The sequence below is a fragment of the Phodopus roborovskii genome, unplaced genomic scaffold, assembly GCF_943737965.1.
Source record: "Phodopus roborovskii unplaced genomic scaffold, PHOROB, whole genome shotgun sequence".
Lineage (NCBI taxonomy): Eukaryota > Metazoa > Chordata > Mammalia > Rodentia > Cricetidae > Phodopus > Phodopus roborovskii.
Genome location: NW_026126037.1, coordinates 95,053 through 111,507, shown reverse-complemented (window position 1 = coordinate 111,507; position 16,455 = coordinate 95,053). Strand labels below are relative to the sequence as shown.

The following is a 16,455-nucleotide window of genomic DNA, read 5'->3' as shown; positions in this document are numbered from 1 at the left end:
CTATGGGGAGAAAGGTTTACTGGAAGGGCAAACCACAGGTTGCCTCTAAGAATAAAGGACAGCAACTTGGCAGGAAAGCAAGCATATTTTATGTGATAGTCAGTAAAGTGGGGGTCTTTGAGATGATACAGGTTGTTTGGAGACTGGATGCATTTGATCAATACATTTGATCATTGGGGTTGGGGGATAAGAGAGGTATTGGTTTTCCTAGTAAATAGAAACTGTCCTTAGGAGATCTGACTTTCTGATTAACAGAAATCTACCTTTCAAGGAATGCAAAGTTTAGGCTTCTCTTTACCCCCAAACAATCCCTCTGTTTACATAGTCAGAGTCCTTTTGTTTAGAACATTATCACTAGTACCCACATTTTTGGAATCCACTTTGTACTAAACATTCCATTGTGTTGTTTATGATAAGGGAGCAATGATAGCCCTCTGGCTACTTTCTGCTGTTAGGAGGAGGGGCTTGAGAAGGGGAGTATGGGATGTTTGTCCAAAGCAGGGACTCAAGCCAGAAGGCAATGATAAGAAACCTGAAGAAATTCTGTCAGAAGCATCTAGTTTACTGCCAGTTGGGGTATTTCACTAATTCTGTCCTGAAAGAATCTGGAGAGGAAGCAGTCATGATTATGAGAAGGACATAGGGCACTGGGCTGAGTAATGGCAGGCTCCAGGGCTCCAGAGAGCACTATAGCAAGAATTCAGTACTGGAGTAAGGCCCTGGAGGCTGTTCTTGAGTCAGCTTGTGTGAATTTTTAATTCTGTCTTTCATTTGGCCACACTGGTTCACACAGAAGCAAAATTCAAAGAAGAAGAAAATGCTTCTATATTTTTCTTTCTTTTTTTATTCTGATTGCTAGTTGGTTTGTAGGACCACTGAGGTTAGAGAGATGAGCTAGTTTTGAAGCAGTTGCAGATCGGGGGATGATTCCTGGGTTTTATCTACTAGTTGAGCATGTATGTGATAAGTCAGATATAGATAGACTATGGACAGGGGAAAAAGTTGAGAAACTCAGAAGGATTCTTATATTAGATATATCCTGTCATGTAGTCTTGGTGATTGGGAGGACAGAAAGAAGCCCCAAGACCAGAGAAAGAAAAGAGCCCATACTTATGAATTGGCAGTAGGCAAGAGACACCATACTTAAGATAAGTGATAAATGGGAGAAATTAAGCTTTAATGGTTCTGTTGACAGACAGAAATATTTATCAGACAAGTGATTCCAAGTCCATTTGGCCTATGATGGCAGTCATGGAGTGGGGTTGCTTTCAGAAAAGGTAAATTTCCCCAAAGAAAAGGATGGCTATATATTAACTCAAATGGGTTCAGAGAGGAGGGGCCTTCAACAGTGACCTAAATTTGAGTTAGGGCTAGAGGTAGCAGTTGAGTCCAAGGCAGATGAAATTCAGAATATAGTTTTAATGAGTGAGTCTAAATAAGTCCATTGGCCCTTTCTACCTTTCCTGAGAACTAGAGATTGTAGGGAATGTGGTGATACCACTGTACTCTTTAGTTCCTTGTAACTAACTGAGTGATTTAGAGATGGATGCTGGGCCATTATCCTGTTGTATGGAAGTCTAAATCTGGATAAAACACCTTTGACAAGGTGGAAGAAGACCACTTTTTCAGTTTCAACCCTAGTAGGAAAAACTTCTGCCCATCCAAAGAAAGTATGTACCATAGCAAAAAGGGATTTATGATTTTTGTTTGGACATATATGTATGTGAAGTCAATCTGCCAGTTTCCATTCTCCAGGGTTTGCCTCAAAATTATCCTGGATTGAAGAAAGGAGGGGATTTCAAGGCTTTCTTTGGGGATGTTTTGGTGCAGATGGGACATCAATGAGTGACAGCCTTAAGAAGGCCAGAAAGACTGGGGTGGAAGAAGAGAAGTTGGAGGAATCAGTAGAGAGGCCAAGGCCCAATGTGAAAGGACTTGAGAATAGCTGTCAGGAATGACTTTGATGTTGCACCTGTTTTGTATATTGAAGCAGCCTTGGGGTCCCACAACAACTCCCATAGCCTGGGTTGGGAGTATCATTGGGACTTAGAGTAGGTATGAGTTAAGCTTGGCAGAGCCAAGAGGAGGGAAGGTAGAGAAAGATATTGGCCGGTCTCTTCAGGAGTCTTGTCAGCAAAAACATTTCCCAGAATTAATTCATTAGTAGAGGCCTGGTGACCTTGAAAATGGATAGCTGCCACCTTCTTGGGAAGGTAAGTGGCTACTAGAGGGTGGGATCACATGTCAGATATCCTGCATATAAGATATCAACATTATGATACATATCAGTAACTAAATTACACTTATGAAGCAGCAATGGAAATAATTTTATGGTTGGGTGTCACCAGAACATGAGGAACTTATTAAATGGTAGCATAATTAGGAAGGTTGAGAAACACTAAGTTAGAGGGAATGAGGAAGATATCCTTGAGTGAGTAAAAAAAAAAAAAACCAATGAGCAAGCAGGACACTAGGAAAGTGTAATAGGATAAATCTCAATGCAGGTGAATGAGTAAGGAATTCAGGCTTCTCAGAGAGATGCCTAGGATCATAGAGAAGAGGCATCCCTGTCCATATTATAGGGCATGTACAATGACATAGGGAAGCTGCTTCGCATACTGATATTGAAGCAAGCTCCAGGAACAGCCTCTTAACACCCTATCTTCTTGAGAGGTGCCTTTGGAACAGCTGCTGGAAGCTGATATTTCTCTCTTACATGGAAAGCCCTTTCTTTCCATTCTTTCTTGTTCTTCCCACAAGTTAAAAACCTTAAATTCAAAAGTCCTTTCATGCACCAAAGATACATCCTGGTTTTGCTGTCAAAGGTCCCATAGACTTCCTAGGCCTTCTAACTGAGACCCACATTCATAGAGGTCTGAGTCTGTCCAATGCTGGATTCCCAGCTATCAGTCTCAGGGTCCATTAGCTCCTCCTTGTTCTGTAGGTCCTGTTTCTGTAGGTTTCTATAGCCTGGTCTTGACCCCATCTTCTATTTTCTTTCAATTTATTTATTTATTTTTCTTATTTTACATATATATCCTAGTTCCCTCTCCCTTCCTCCCTCCCTCCCTCCCTCACTCACTCACTCTCTCTCTCTCCCTTCCTCCCATTCCCCTGACACCCTCTCATCCCATCCCTCACCCCACTCTATAGGGAGGGTGATGTCTTCCAGGAGAGATCAACAAATCTGTCAAGTCATTTAGAGTAGGGAATAGGACTCCCCTCCTGCCTCTATCTTAAGGGAGTATCCCACCATGGGGAATATGCCCCCGAAGTCCTTTTGTGTACCAGGGACACATCCTGGTTCCACTGTCAGAGTTCCCTTAGACTGCCTAGGCCTTCTAACTGAGACCTATGTTCAGGGGGTCTGAGTCAGTCCAAAGCTGGATTCCCAGCTATCAGTCTGGGGGTACATTAGCTCCTCCTTGTTCAGGTCAGCTGACTGTGTGGGTTTCTGTAGCCTGGTCTTGCCCTCCCTCTTTGCATCTGTATTCTAGGAGTTTGGCTCAGTGTTTAGCTGTGGGCATCTGCTTCTGTTTCCATTAGCTACTAGATGAGGGCTCTATGATGGTGGGTAAGTTAGTCATCAATCTCATTATCAGGGAAGGGTATTTAAGGTATCCTTTCCACTATTGCTCAAATTGTTAGTTGGGGTCAGTCTTGTAGGTCTCTGGACATTTCTCTTGAGTCAGTTGTCTCTTCAAACCTATAATGGCTCCCTCTTTTTTGGTACCTCTCTCTCTCTCTCTCTCTCTCTCTCTGTCTGTCTCTCTCTTCTATTCCTCCCCTGACTCTATCTTCCTAGTTCCACATACTTTCCTCTCCTCCCCCCTCTCTTTCTCCTAGCTCCCTCTCCAATCACTGCCCCCATTGTGGAGTGGGGGTAGGTGGGATGGAAGGGTGGGGGGCATGGGAGGGAGAGAGGGAGGGATGGAGGGTGAGGGACCTGGGATCAATATGTAAAATAATAAAAAAATATAACACCATGACCAAAAGCAAAAGAAAAAGAAACAGAAAAAGTCATATTCCACAGATATCTCTCAGAGTGATGACTTTTTTCCACTCGTAGACATCCAAGAGCCAGGCTGCATTTCTCTCAGCATTCTTGCTTTACAAGCATCCATAAGAACAGCTCATCAATCATATTATACACTATTCAGTGGCTTTTCTACTCCTAACTTCCAAAATCTTCCACAAAATAGCACAAAGGCATTAATGCCACATGGTGATATTTATCAGAGCAATGGCTTTACTTATCAGGTACAAAGGTCTGTTCTGGCTTTATTTCCATTGCTCTGTGTCCTGACTAGCTTTTTAACTTCGTACAACTCTGAATCTAAACAAAATCAAGATTATTAAAAAAAAAAAAAAACATTGTAGTAGTAAAATTTAAGGCACTTTCTTTATTTGTTTTTGTTGTTGTTTTCTTTTGCTTTTCTAGACACGGTTTATCTGTGTAGCTTTGGAGCCTGTCCTGGAACTCTCTCTGTAGACCAGGCTGACATTGAACTTAAAGAGATCCACCTGCCTCTGCCTCTGCCTCTGCCTCCTGAGTGCTGGAATTAAAGACACGCACCACCTCTGCTTGGTGGCACATTGATCCTTGAAAAATGGTGTAATCAACTTTCTGGGTATTCAAAAGCATTAGAGATCAGAGACAAGGAGGCTACAGTATTGTCTTCCTGTGGTAATGGCCAACTTGATACAACCTAGATCATCTGAGAAAAAGAGTCCCAGTGTAACTCTATGTTGAGTTGGCCTATGGGCCTCTCTGTTCATTACTGTATTAAGTCAATGGATTTGAGAAGAGTCAGCTCACTCTAGGCAGTACCATTCTCAAGGTGGCAGGGATGGGGAGGCAAATTAAGATGAATATGAGCAAGTAGCATACATGCATTTGTTTCTCATTAATCTTGTCTTAGTTGGGGTTTCTATTGCCTTGATAAAACAAAACATGGAGAGGAAAGGGTTTATTTCAGTTTATAGTTTTATGTCACTGTAGACCACTCAAAGAAGTCAGGGTAGGGACACAAACAGGGCAAGAACTCCCTTAGAGGCAGGAGCTGACTCATAGCCTATGGAGGAGTGCTGTTTACTGGATTACGCCTCAAGGTTTGTTCAAGTAGCTTTTTTGAAGGAAGGACCCAGGACCAACAACCCAGGGATGGCCCTAATTACAGTGAGCTGATACCTTCTGTTGTAAATGACTTTCTAATTCTTTAACAGCCATGATTGGAGGCCAAAAACTAGGTGATTAAAGAGTCTATGAGGCAAAAAGCACAATTGATGTGGACAGCAGACACATGGACACTAGGCAGCTCACTTGGATTCTGTCAGCTGGCATACTTCTCTTGTCTAAGCATTTTATTGTTAGTGTCTGTCAGTGCTGGGCTCCTATTTGCTAAGTTGCTGTGGATCATCTAATCAGGTGAGGTCTTTGTTTTTAGCTTTGTCTGTCCTTAGTATTGAGTGTGTTCATGTCACTCAATGCATTATTGGGAGCAGGCTTTGGGGTTTCACCAAAAAGAACCCATTACTGTAACAGTGAGGTTTAGCTCTGGGTAAAGCCAGTGGTGGATCAAGCATGACATAATTCCAAGATGAAATATATGCTACTGTGTACATGTGCCAGTTTTGGGTGGCTTCCATTCTAACCAGTAATCTGAAGCAAGGTGGCAACAACAAGACAAGTTAGTATGCCAGCCTTAAGCACGCTACCCTCAAGACGATGAAAGACTACAACAGAGCTGGCTCTGTGCTGTCTGGGACCAAACAGACAAAACTGTCCCTTTTTGGTCTGGGGGAAATAGTCATAGTGACTTTCTCTTTAAGATGACTACAGGACCTGTGTCGGGCTAATCATAGTGTTTGTGCTGGTGACAACAGGGATGGCACGATAGCTTTAAGATAATAAACTAAACTAAAACTAAAAATAAAGAGTCTAAGAGGGTAGCCATATTTTTTCCATTACTTTCTGCTTTGGGTTGTTTAAATTGTCATTTTGACACAACCTAGATTCACTGGAGAAAAGAGACCTAATGAGGAATAGTCTTCATTGAGTTAACTTGTGTGCTTGTCTGGAAAAGATATTTTCTCAATTAAGGTTTCCTCTTGACTCTAGCTTGTGTGTTAAGTTGACGTAAAACTAAGGATAATGTCTCTATCTCTCTTTTTTGCTTATATTTTTCTTCTTTTGGTTTTATTTTTGAAATTGTAAGTACAGTATTTCCCTCTTTTCTTCTCTCCCTTCAAACCCTCCCATATACATCTTCTCTCTATTTCAAATTCATAATGTCTTATTTCATTTATATATACATATATATATATATATATTCCTAAATATAATCTGTTCAGTCCATATAATGTAAATTTTGTGTATTTTTAAGTGCTGTCCTTAGCAATGGATAGTCAATTGGTGTGATCTTCCTTGGGGAAAACTACCTCTTTCTACTTCCAGCTTTTCTCAGTTGCCTATAGTTCTTTGTATAGGGTTGAGGACTCAGTGGCTTTGCCCCTTCCAATGGCATTTCAGTTGGTGTTGTATTTATTGTATTCATATTTGGGCAGTCATTGTTGGAGACTTTATAGGTACAGTTTCTGATTACTAGGAGGCACAATCTCAGAAGAAACACCTTTGTCCTCTGTCTCTTACAATCTTTTCACCCCTTATTCCACAATGTTCCCAGGGCATTAGACAAAGGAATGTTTTATAGATGTAGCCATTGGGACAGTGCTCCACAACTATGCATTTTGATCAGTTGTAGCTTTATGTAGCAGTCTCCATCTGTTATAAAGAGAAGTTTCCTTGATGACGGGAGGACACTACACTCATCTGTTGGTAAAAGGACATACGCCTAATGTTGTTAGGACTTAATTGCCACGGCTCTTAACTATGGATGTGATGCTGTTAAGGCCTTGTTGCCTTAATTTTTCAGCTCTGGTGAACCATAACCTGTGAGATGATAAAGTATAAAGAACTTTTTGTCAACATATTCTGTTAAAACAAAAGAAGTAAAGCTAGAGTAGTTTCCAAGGTTAGTTATTTCTTGTGGGACCGGGGGTAATGATATGCCTCAAGAAAGGCCCTACAGCTCTAGGACTTCAGCTCTTCTCTATTATCAGAAAAAGCATGGAACTCCCAGAGGTTAATCGCTATGTTAATTACTTTTCTGTTGTTGTAATAAAATATCATGGTCAAAAGTAACTTAAAGAATAAAGACTTTATCTTAACATATCAGAAGGTCAGAGTCCATGATGGTTATGTATGAAAATCAGCAAGTGGTAGGAACTGTTATGTCTAAGATCACATCTCAATCACACACATGAAAAAGAGAAAAAAATGTGCATAGGGCTATAAACCCTCAAAGCCAAACCTCACTGATGTCCTTCCTCCAGCAAGGCTGAATTCCCAAGGGTTCCATTACCTCCCTAAGCAATGCCAGGAACTAGGGACCAAGTTTTCAAATACATGAAGTTATGAAGGACATTTGTCAGTCAAACCACCATATTCAGTTTCTTGGTCCCCATGATAACATATCCTTGTCACAACACACTTTATTTAGTCTAACTTCAAAACTACAGAGTCTCTTCTGAGATTCAAGGAAATCTCTAAACTGTGACCCATTATAAAGCTAAAAAATAAATTAAATACTTCCAACATTCAGTGGCACAGAAAATATATTGGTGTCCAAATATCAGAGAGGGGATATATTAAAAATACACTGGACCAAAGCAAGGCTGAATCTTTACAAGGAAAACACTGAATAGTTTAATTCCATGTTTGGTATCTGGCTGGGGCTTCAGTTCCAAAGGGCTTATGTGTCTCTTCCTAATGTTGTGACACTTTAATACAATTCCTCAAGTTGTGGTGACTCCGATCCATAAAATTATTTTGGGTGCTACTTCATAACTGCAATTTTGCTACTGTTCTCATCATAATGTAAACATCTGTGTTTTGTAAAACTCTTAGGCAACACTTGGATAAGGGTCATTTGACCGCAAATAGGTAGTGACCCACCCCACACATTGAGAGTCACTGATGTAAGCTCCTTCTACCAGGCCCTACCATTACCTCCCCATTTGTGCAACTCCAGTAAAGTTGTAATGCCTGCAATTATAGAATACTTTGCCCAGATTTAAGACCATTGCTCCCCTTGAAGCTCCATCAACATATTCTGGTAGCTTCTTAGAAATCTACATCATCTGTTCCAGCAAGACAGTGGTGAAATAATTTTTTCCTAAACTCCTCTGGACTCCAAGAAGTAGCCAAGATTCTTTCTGTCACTTTTCTGAGCTCTATAACTTTTAAATTCATGTCAACTTTGATAACTTCACGAGTCCAATTAGAGCTGACTGTATGTGCAGTGACATAGGACCATCCACTGAAATGTGGGCAACTACCAGGGGCCATACCAGAGAAGAAAACTGAGTTTGCCCTCCCCCAATAGCCACCAACTGCCAGTAGCTCCTCTATCCATGCTGGAATGTTGATTGGCTTCAACTTATATAATTCTTGTGAAGGTAGTCATGGCTACTGTGAGATCATGTATGTGATGGTCTGTTGTTCCTTGAAGACACTGTTTTTCAGCAGTTGTCCCAAACCTCTGTGTTTTGCAGTCTTTCCACCTGCTCCTCTTATGTGATGTTCTCTGAGCCTTTGTTGGGGCTTGTGATATGGGTGTTAGGTTTTTTCTCCTGTGGTAGATAATTGTATTCTAGAAATGTAAGCTGAATAAACACCCCCCCCCCCCAAGTAGCTTGTTTTCAGGATATTTTTGTCACAGCAACAGAAACTAGAACATTCTCTCTTTAAGTGCTCAGTAAAAGCAAAATCTCAGAAATGCCTGATATTACTTGATTTAAGAGAACTAGTCACAGCCTTACACTGCTGTGAATGAAGGGCAGTTTTGGGCTGGTTTATTTTTAAACAACTTGTATGGCCAGTAGAAACTATAGCCATAGAGTAATTATCAGAAATATCCAAGTTGCAGACAGGGAGGTGTTATGAGCAAAGGGGTCAAGACCAGGCTGGAGAAACCCATAGAAACTGCTGACCTGATCAAAGGGGAGCTCATGGACTCCAGTCTGATAGTTGGGAAACCAGCATAGGACAGACCCAGATTCCCTGAATGTGGTGTTAGTTGGAAGGACCAGCAGTCTGTGAGGCCTCTGGTAGTAGATCAGTATTTATCCATGGTATAAGAATGGACTTTGGAAGCCCATTCCAAGTACAGGGATACTCCCTCAGCTTAGACACATGGGGCAGGGCCTGGGCTCTGCTCCAAATGTTATGACAGACTTTGAAGCCTCCCCATGGAAGGCCTCACACTTCCTGGGGTGCAGAAAGGGGAAGGATTGGGTTGGTGAGGGGAACAGGGGAGGACAGGAAGGTGCAGGAACTGGGATTGACATGTAAAACAAGCTTGTTTCAAATTTAAATAAAAAATATATAAAAGAAAGAAATATCACTTTCATCAGCAACACCAACGAAGGTCCCTTCTCACCCCTTCTCAGCTCTGAAGCAGTTCTAGAAAAACAAAGAGAATGTACTTATGACATTTTAGTGACCTGACCTTGCTGATCTGTCAAAGGGACAATATGGAGACCAAAAAAAAAAAAAAAAAAAAAAAGACCAAAACAAAAGTAAACATGTTCATACTTTAACAATCACACCCTTCATGTCTGGAGCCACAACCAATGACTTGTGATGCTTAGCATATGTAATTAAAACAGAAATCCTAATGATCCCTGGAGCTTGAACACAAGCACCAGTTTCAGGAAGGACAAAAGGAACTGTGGATATTACTACTTAAAAAGATAGTGAGATGGCCACTCCTTTCTTTGTAAGATGATTTACTTCATTTAACCCCAAATACCTACTAACTTATTTTGTTGTACCCATATAGAAAATCACTAATGAATCACTTTCCTTTTATACCATTTTAACTTCTTTTCACTTTTTAAAAAATAAATAGTTATTTTTGTTCTTTAACAGCTTCATGTATGGATATAAATTCCACATTATTAATCCACAGTTATCCTTCATCTTAAATCCTGTCTCACTCTCCCTTCTTCCATCACCAAAACCCTAATCCGCAAAAAGCCCCCTTCCTATTTTCATCCTTCCATTCCCACCCCCTGTGTGATCTACTGAATTTAAATTAGGCAGCATGCATAGGCATGGGTCAGAGATCATTTCCTAGAGTATGGGCAACTTATAAGTGGTTATGTTACTGTAGAGAATGACATCCCTTCTGTCCAGAGCCATTAACTGTCGCTAGTTCTTCTGAGAAGTGTAGAGCTTCATGAGTCCTTCCTCCATCTATGATGAAATGTTGTTAGGCACAATCTTTTGCAGAACTTATATACTTTGTCACCACAACTGCAGTGAGTGCATAAATATATTATGAAACGGTGTCTTCCCAACATAGCATGCCACTTCTTATTGGCTCAGATAAGCCCTATACAAATGGCTCATAGGCTAAGACTAAGCAATTTCTCTAAACCATGACCAAAGGACCCCATTCCCCCTCAGGGCTCAGATTATCTCTCTGAGAATTTTCTTGCTGTTTTTCTGTCTCTATCACTTCATATGTATTTTATTTGAATTTTCATATCAAGTCTAGTCTGGTAAAAAACATTAACATCTCTCCCCCATGCATCCAGCTTGTTTTTTTTTTTTTCTGGCACAACAGACATTGTGTGTTGGTAAGAGTTGAAAGATGTAGGATATTTAAGTGAGATATCTCAAAGGATTTGGGGGAGCTGGAATAATGAATGAATGTAGTGACAGGAAGAAAGAGAATGAGAAATTATGGGAATGGAGAGGCCTTAGGCAATTGGGGAGATCTCAAGTTTCTCAAGGAGACAACTAAAGTTACAAATTATCTCAGCAAAACCATGCCAGTAAGAAATGAAATAGTTGGATTTGATAAATGACATAGTTCTCATAGGTTTAGGGAGTGGATTGGGAAATTCTTATAGGAGAAATGGGATGAAAAAGAAAAGAAAGACTTCAAAAGTTACCAGGAAAATGGGGCTGGAGAGATGGCTCAATGGTTACGAGCACTTGTACTTTTAGACGAGTCAAATTCAACTTCCAGTTCCCCCCCCCCCCACGGCAGCTCACAATTGTCTATAATTCCAGTTCCAGGGAAACTGATGTCCTCCTTCTGCTCTCCATGGGTACCAGGCACACATATTGCACAAATGAACATGTACGCAAAACAGCCATACATTTAACATTTGATATTTTAGGAAAAGAATTCTATTCTACAGAGTCAAGTGTGATCCCCACATGGACTAAGAAAAGGAGCTAGAAAAAATTTCAATGCAGGGGCAATCCCAGGATCTAGCACAATCCCTACAAAAAGCCAGTAAGAAAGATTTTTGCCTACTAAATAATGGCTTGTATGCCCCCTCCCAAACTCATATTGAAATATAAAACCATGTTTTGTTCCTTATAACTTTCTCAGTCTGTGTCATTAAGATTTAGTAACAGAAAACAAACATAAGTACCTGTCAAAAGAAGGACAGGATTCTACCTCATTTTCAAGCACATACTTACCCAAAATAATAAAATTCAGAATGTATTTACAAGGTACTTTAGCAGACTATTACCCAGAGCTCAGGAGTTAGACTCATCTATGGTTTCCTTAATCAGTATGGCCATACATAAAGGCAGAGCTTCAAGGGTGTCCATTGTAGCTCAAGGAAAGAGGTTCAACTTTCTAATGGTACATCTGATCCTGTCCATAACTGTTAAAGGTAAAAGCTGCATTGCACCTAAAGAAGACGGTATTTGGTACTGTTCAGTATTGGATTTTGATAAACAATTTTGACCACTGCAGTGGGATCTTCCAGAGGGGAGGAGAAATGGAGCTTATCTCTGAGATGACAACTTGGGGTTCATAGCAAAAGGCTAGATAGGGAGAGTTAGTGGTTGGAATATTAATAAACAGCAGGAATAAGGGTGCTATTCATAAACTGAACTTCTTGGATATTTACTTAAAGTAGGTCAGAGTGACCAGTTATCTAGTTTAGTCACCATAAACAATTTAGTTACCTTTCTAAGGGTGTCATAACCAAGAGGGACTTTTCCTAAATTGACAGTAGGATTCAAGTTCAAACTGGTTTTGGTACCAGCAGGTGGGGAAGCCTATGACAGGGTTGACATGTTGAGAGCTCGAAGAAGCCTAATAAAAGTCAGGTCAGAGGAGTAGGTCTTTGTTACATCCTTTCTTCTGGTGATTTCCTATCTATTGTAAACAGAGAATGTATTTTAAATGACTTTAAGTGTTTCCAAGGAGAATAGAGGTAGCATACATATAAAGGGAGGACTGTTTGCTTTGAGAGATAGGTTTTGGCTATAAGATGATGGTTAGAGTAATTTATGAAGACATATTTAAGGCTTCAGGAGGATTTTAAATAGGACTTTTGGACAGAAGATTTCAGGAATGCTTTTAGAATTGAAAGACTAACTCAAAAGCTTGGTGTTTGGTGGTTTAATTTGCTGGTCAAAGGCTCTAGAGCAGTGGTTCTCAACCTTCCCAATCCTGTGACCCCACCCAACCATAAAATTATTTTTGTTGTTACTTCATAACTGTAATTCTGCTGCGTTATTAATTATAATATAAATATCTGTGGTTTTCTATGGTCTTAGGTGACCCTTGTAACAGTCATTTGATGCCAAAGGGTTCACAGCCCAGAGGTTAAGAACCACTGCTCAGGATGGATGCCTAAACATGTTTTCTACTTTTTTTTCTGGGAAAGGGTCTTGATTTTAAGTATATTACAGAAGTGATTAAAGGGGATGAAGGGGTTTCAAGATTTCTGTGGCTAGAAGATTGGACCAGAAATTGGAAAGGATCAGGAAATTCTACCCAGGATCTAATTCAGATAGCCACCTCAGGATGTGTTAATGACTTTAAACAGTATGGCAATAAAAGAGATGGAATGAATTTCTTAAAATCAGTAGGTCAGCAACAGAGTACTAGAGTGAAGAGGGAGCCATCTTATCTGGACTTAGAGATGCACCCAGGCTCCTGACTGGTCTAAAGCAGCTGTTGGTGTGGCAATTCACTGATACACAGATAAAGAAAGGAAGACAGGGCGGGTAGGGTTATTTATGCGCGTGTGCATGTGCGTGTGCATGTGCGTGTGCATGTGCGTGTGCGTGTGCGTATGCGTGTGTGTGTGTGTGTGTGTGTGTGTGGTGTGTCTGTAGGGACATATGGATAGGCATAGGGAAGAGGAAATTTTTTATATAGCTTAGGTCTCCCATTTTGTTCAATCCAACTAGTGAGTTTTAAATGTTAGCTAGTCAGGATGATGTTTCACATGGCTTTCTTTTGCACAGAGTTTAGAGAAGTCCCACAATAGTAATGATTCTTGGTCATATAACACAAACGGGTGTTTTCCTATTACATTAAATAAAAAAGAAAGGAAAATCCAAGATGGCCACCAGAGACGGCCACAAAGCTGCAGCTGCTGCTGTAGTGACGAAGGCAAGTGCATTGTGACTTATCTCATTGTGCCCTTTGTGACCTGCCCAGTCCTGGCGCTGTTACTGGCTTGCTGAGAGCCTGTCCACCAGACAGATCTAGCTCCTGCTTGAGTCCGGAGTGCGGACAAGTGGCTGCGTTGGCCCAATTCTAGCTCGGCCCTCAGCTTTCCAGTCATGGCAACCTCCACCACCTCACACCGACCCATCAAGGGGATACTTAAAAACAAAAGTTCAACATCTTCAGTGGAGGATTCTGCCCAGCCATCCGGAAGACCTGGCATCCAGGAGTTGCAACGTAAGAAATCGCAGAAGTGGGACGAATCCAACATACTAGCAACCCACTATCCATCCTATAAAGACTATGACTTAATGAAGATGAACGAGCCCGGAAATCCCTATGCCAGTGTGCCACATGATGGAGAAGACGGCATGATTGAAGTTCAAGGAAAGGAAGCCATGACTCCTGATGCCTTAGCGAAGAAACTGGCAGCCACCAACACCTTTGGGACCAGCTATCAGGGTGAGGAGCAAGGAAGCAGCGGTGCGCATAGTAGCAAATTCTTCCTGGACAAGCAAGAAAGACAGCGGCAATTTGAGTTGAAAAGGAAGTTACATTACAACGAAGGATTGAACATCAAATTGGCCAGACAACTGATATCGGAGGAGCTACAGTCTGAAGTAGAAGAAGATGAAAACCAACCACGTCTACATTCAAATTATTGAAGAAAAGACTACTACAGAAGAAGCTCCGACAATTGAACATCTAGAAATTCCATCAAAAAACGCATATAAGATCTGCGGTTGCCGCTGCCGTTGCCTATACCACCGTTGCTTCTTGCTTCTTAGAACCCATGGTCATAGTGTGACACTACTTGTGCATTTAACTGTTTAATGGTGTTTAGTGGTCATGCAGGAATTAAATGGTAATCTTAGAAAATATTAAATTGGCTGAAATGTCTGTCTGGTGTGGCTGTGCTTTATTTATTTCCTGCTCCGATAGCTATTGGTTTCCTCTTTTAAATTGTCAGAGGTGGTTGCCAGAAATAGGGAGAGAAAAATGAAAGAGGTGTAGCTTCTCCTAGGGGTCTTGCGGGGAGGGTGTCTATTAAAGCCTTCTGCGGGGCGGGGGGGAGAGGAGGGGCAATATTCTGGTCATTACATACCTAGTTGAGTGAGAAAAGGTTTTCAGATGACCAATTTTCAGAAGAAGAATGATGTCTTTCAGGTTCCTGTTGACCTGAAGATGAAGACAAAGAAGGTTGTAGACATGGTCCAGTGGTTAAGAGCACACATATTGCTCTTGCAGAGGGTCCAAGTGGGGGAGCACCCACAATGGATACTGTCTGTAACTCCATTTCCTAGAGACTCAGTGCCCTCTACTGTCCTGATGCATACTCCCCCTGCTCAACACACATACACATAATTAAAAATATAAATAAAACACAGGGCTGAAGACATATTCAGTCATTAATAACATTTGCTGACCTTGGAAGTCCCAGGTTCAGTTCCAGGCACCTACCTGTAACTTCTGTTCCAGAGGATCCATCGCCATCTACTGGCCTCCAGAGTTACTGCATAATATGGTGCAAAAATACACATGCTGAAAAAACATAAAATAAAAATAAATGTTTAAAAAATTTAAGTCATGGAAACCAGTTTGAGGACCCATTTCTTCTCAAAAGAAAAGGGTGGTGCAGGTCCCATTGGGCTACAGCATAGGTAATAAAAAGACATAGGGGGAAACAATTGCTAACACACACAGGGAATGGCAGAGAGATAAGAATGCTGAACAGAATAACATAGGGGTGTCAATAGTGTGTTTATACTTAGAAATTTCCTTTGCACAAGGTGATGCTTACTCTATTGTTTCCATAATACAGTCCATCAACGATCAGGAAACTATGTGTACAAAGAAAAAGGAGGACAGAACCTCTAAAATCTAAATTTGATAAGTAGTGTGACCACTCATTTCTTATAGACATCTTGAACAAATCAATAATACCATTTTTTCAAATCTGCAATTGGAAAATTCAGTTCACACATGAAAGTGTGAAACATTCAATGCCAACATCCATTCAAGGATAGGCAGAAAAGACTGAGTTTCAGCAGCCCAAGCAACATTTGCAAGAGACATTTGAACGGCTTAAGAATAGAGGCTGCAGAAACTGAAAAATATATGTGTGTTAATGTGTGGTGTATACATATAGATGTGTATGGGGAAAAGATACTCCAGGTATTCTTATCCACCAGCATAAGCATAATCCTCTAATACAATATAACACATTATTAGTTCCTTAAAAATATAAAAGTTGCTATCATTGTGTTGGCAGAATATTTTTGCACCACTGAACCTGCCTATGCATACTTGGTGCTAAACATTTGCTCTTTGAAGGCACCTGCTTTCTTTCATCTTCCCCCCTCCCCTTTTTTAAAACAGACTTTTTAAGAGGTGCATATGAACTTGGTTTCCATAGAGATTGCAAGCATCAGTGATAACCCAGAGCTTCTAAATTATAATATACAGTCTGCTCTATTAATGAGTTTCAAACTTCATTTCCATGAGAGAATGACTCGGTCACTGATAGATAAGGTCAAACCCCATCTTCAAAGTTTAAATTAAATCAGGATAGATCAAAAGGCATCCTAGGGAGGAGTGTCCTTTTGGAAAAGTGATCGGTTTAAAAAAACAATACATTCTGGAGGCAAAACGGTCACTTTTGTGGTTTTTTTTAATTCTCAGATGGAAAAAACTCTAAAACATACACGTCTCTTCTGGGTTAATAAAGCATGCCATCATTTTCTTGTGTTATTTATGACTGAATTTCACCTTTAATAGATCTGACTCTAAGAAAGCACATAATTACCACCACCCTGAGAGCAGGTGTGACAGTTAATATAAACCAGGTCAGGAGGACTACAACTTCAATGATAAAAACCAACTTACCTACAGA

General features: G+C 40.6%; 1 protein-coding gene across 1 annotated transcript; it reads left to right on the top strand.

Annotated features, from left to right (window-relative positions):
• The first annotated feature begins 13,560 nt into the window (after positions 1–13,560).
• Positions 13,561–14,310, top strand: Ppp1r2c (PPP1R2C family member C). Its single transcript, XM_051179351.1, has one exon. The coding sequence runs from the start codon at positions 13,679–13,681 to the stop codon at positions 14,225–14,227; it is 549 nt and encodes a 182-aa protein (XP_051035308.1). The 5' UTR covers positions 13,561–13,678; the 3' UTR covers positions 14,228–14,310.
• Positions 14,311–16,455: the final 2,145 nt, after the last annotated feature.

Bases quoted from the DNA above. Each gene is read 5' to 3' on its own strand.
- Ppp1r2c (XM_051179351.1), top strand. From the start codon at position 13,679: ATGGCAACCTCCACCACCTCACACCGACCCATCAAGGGGATACTTAAA.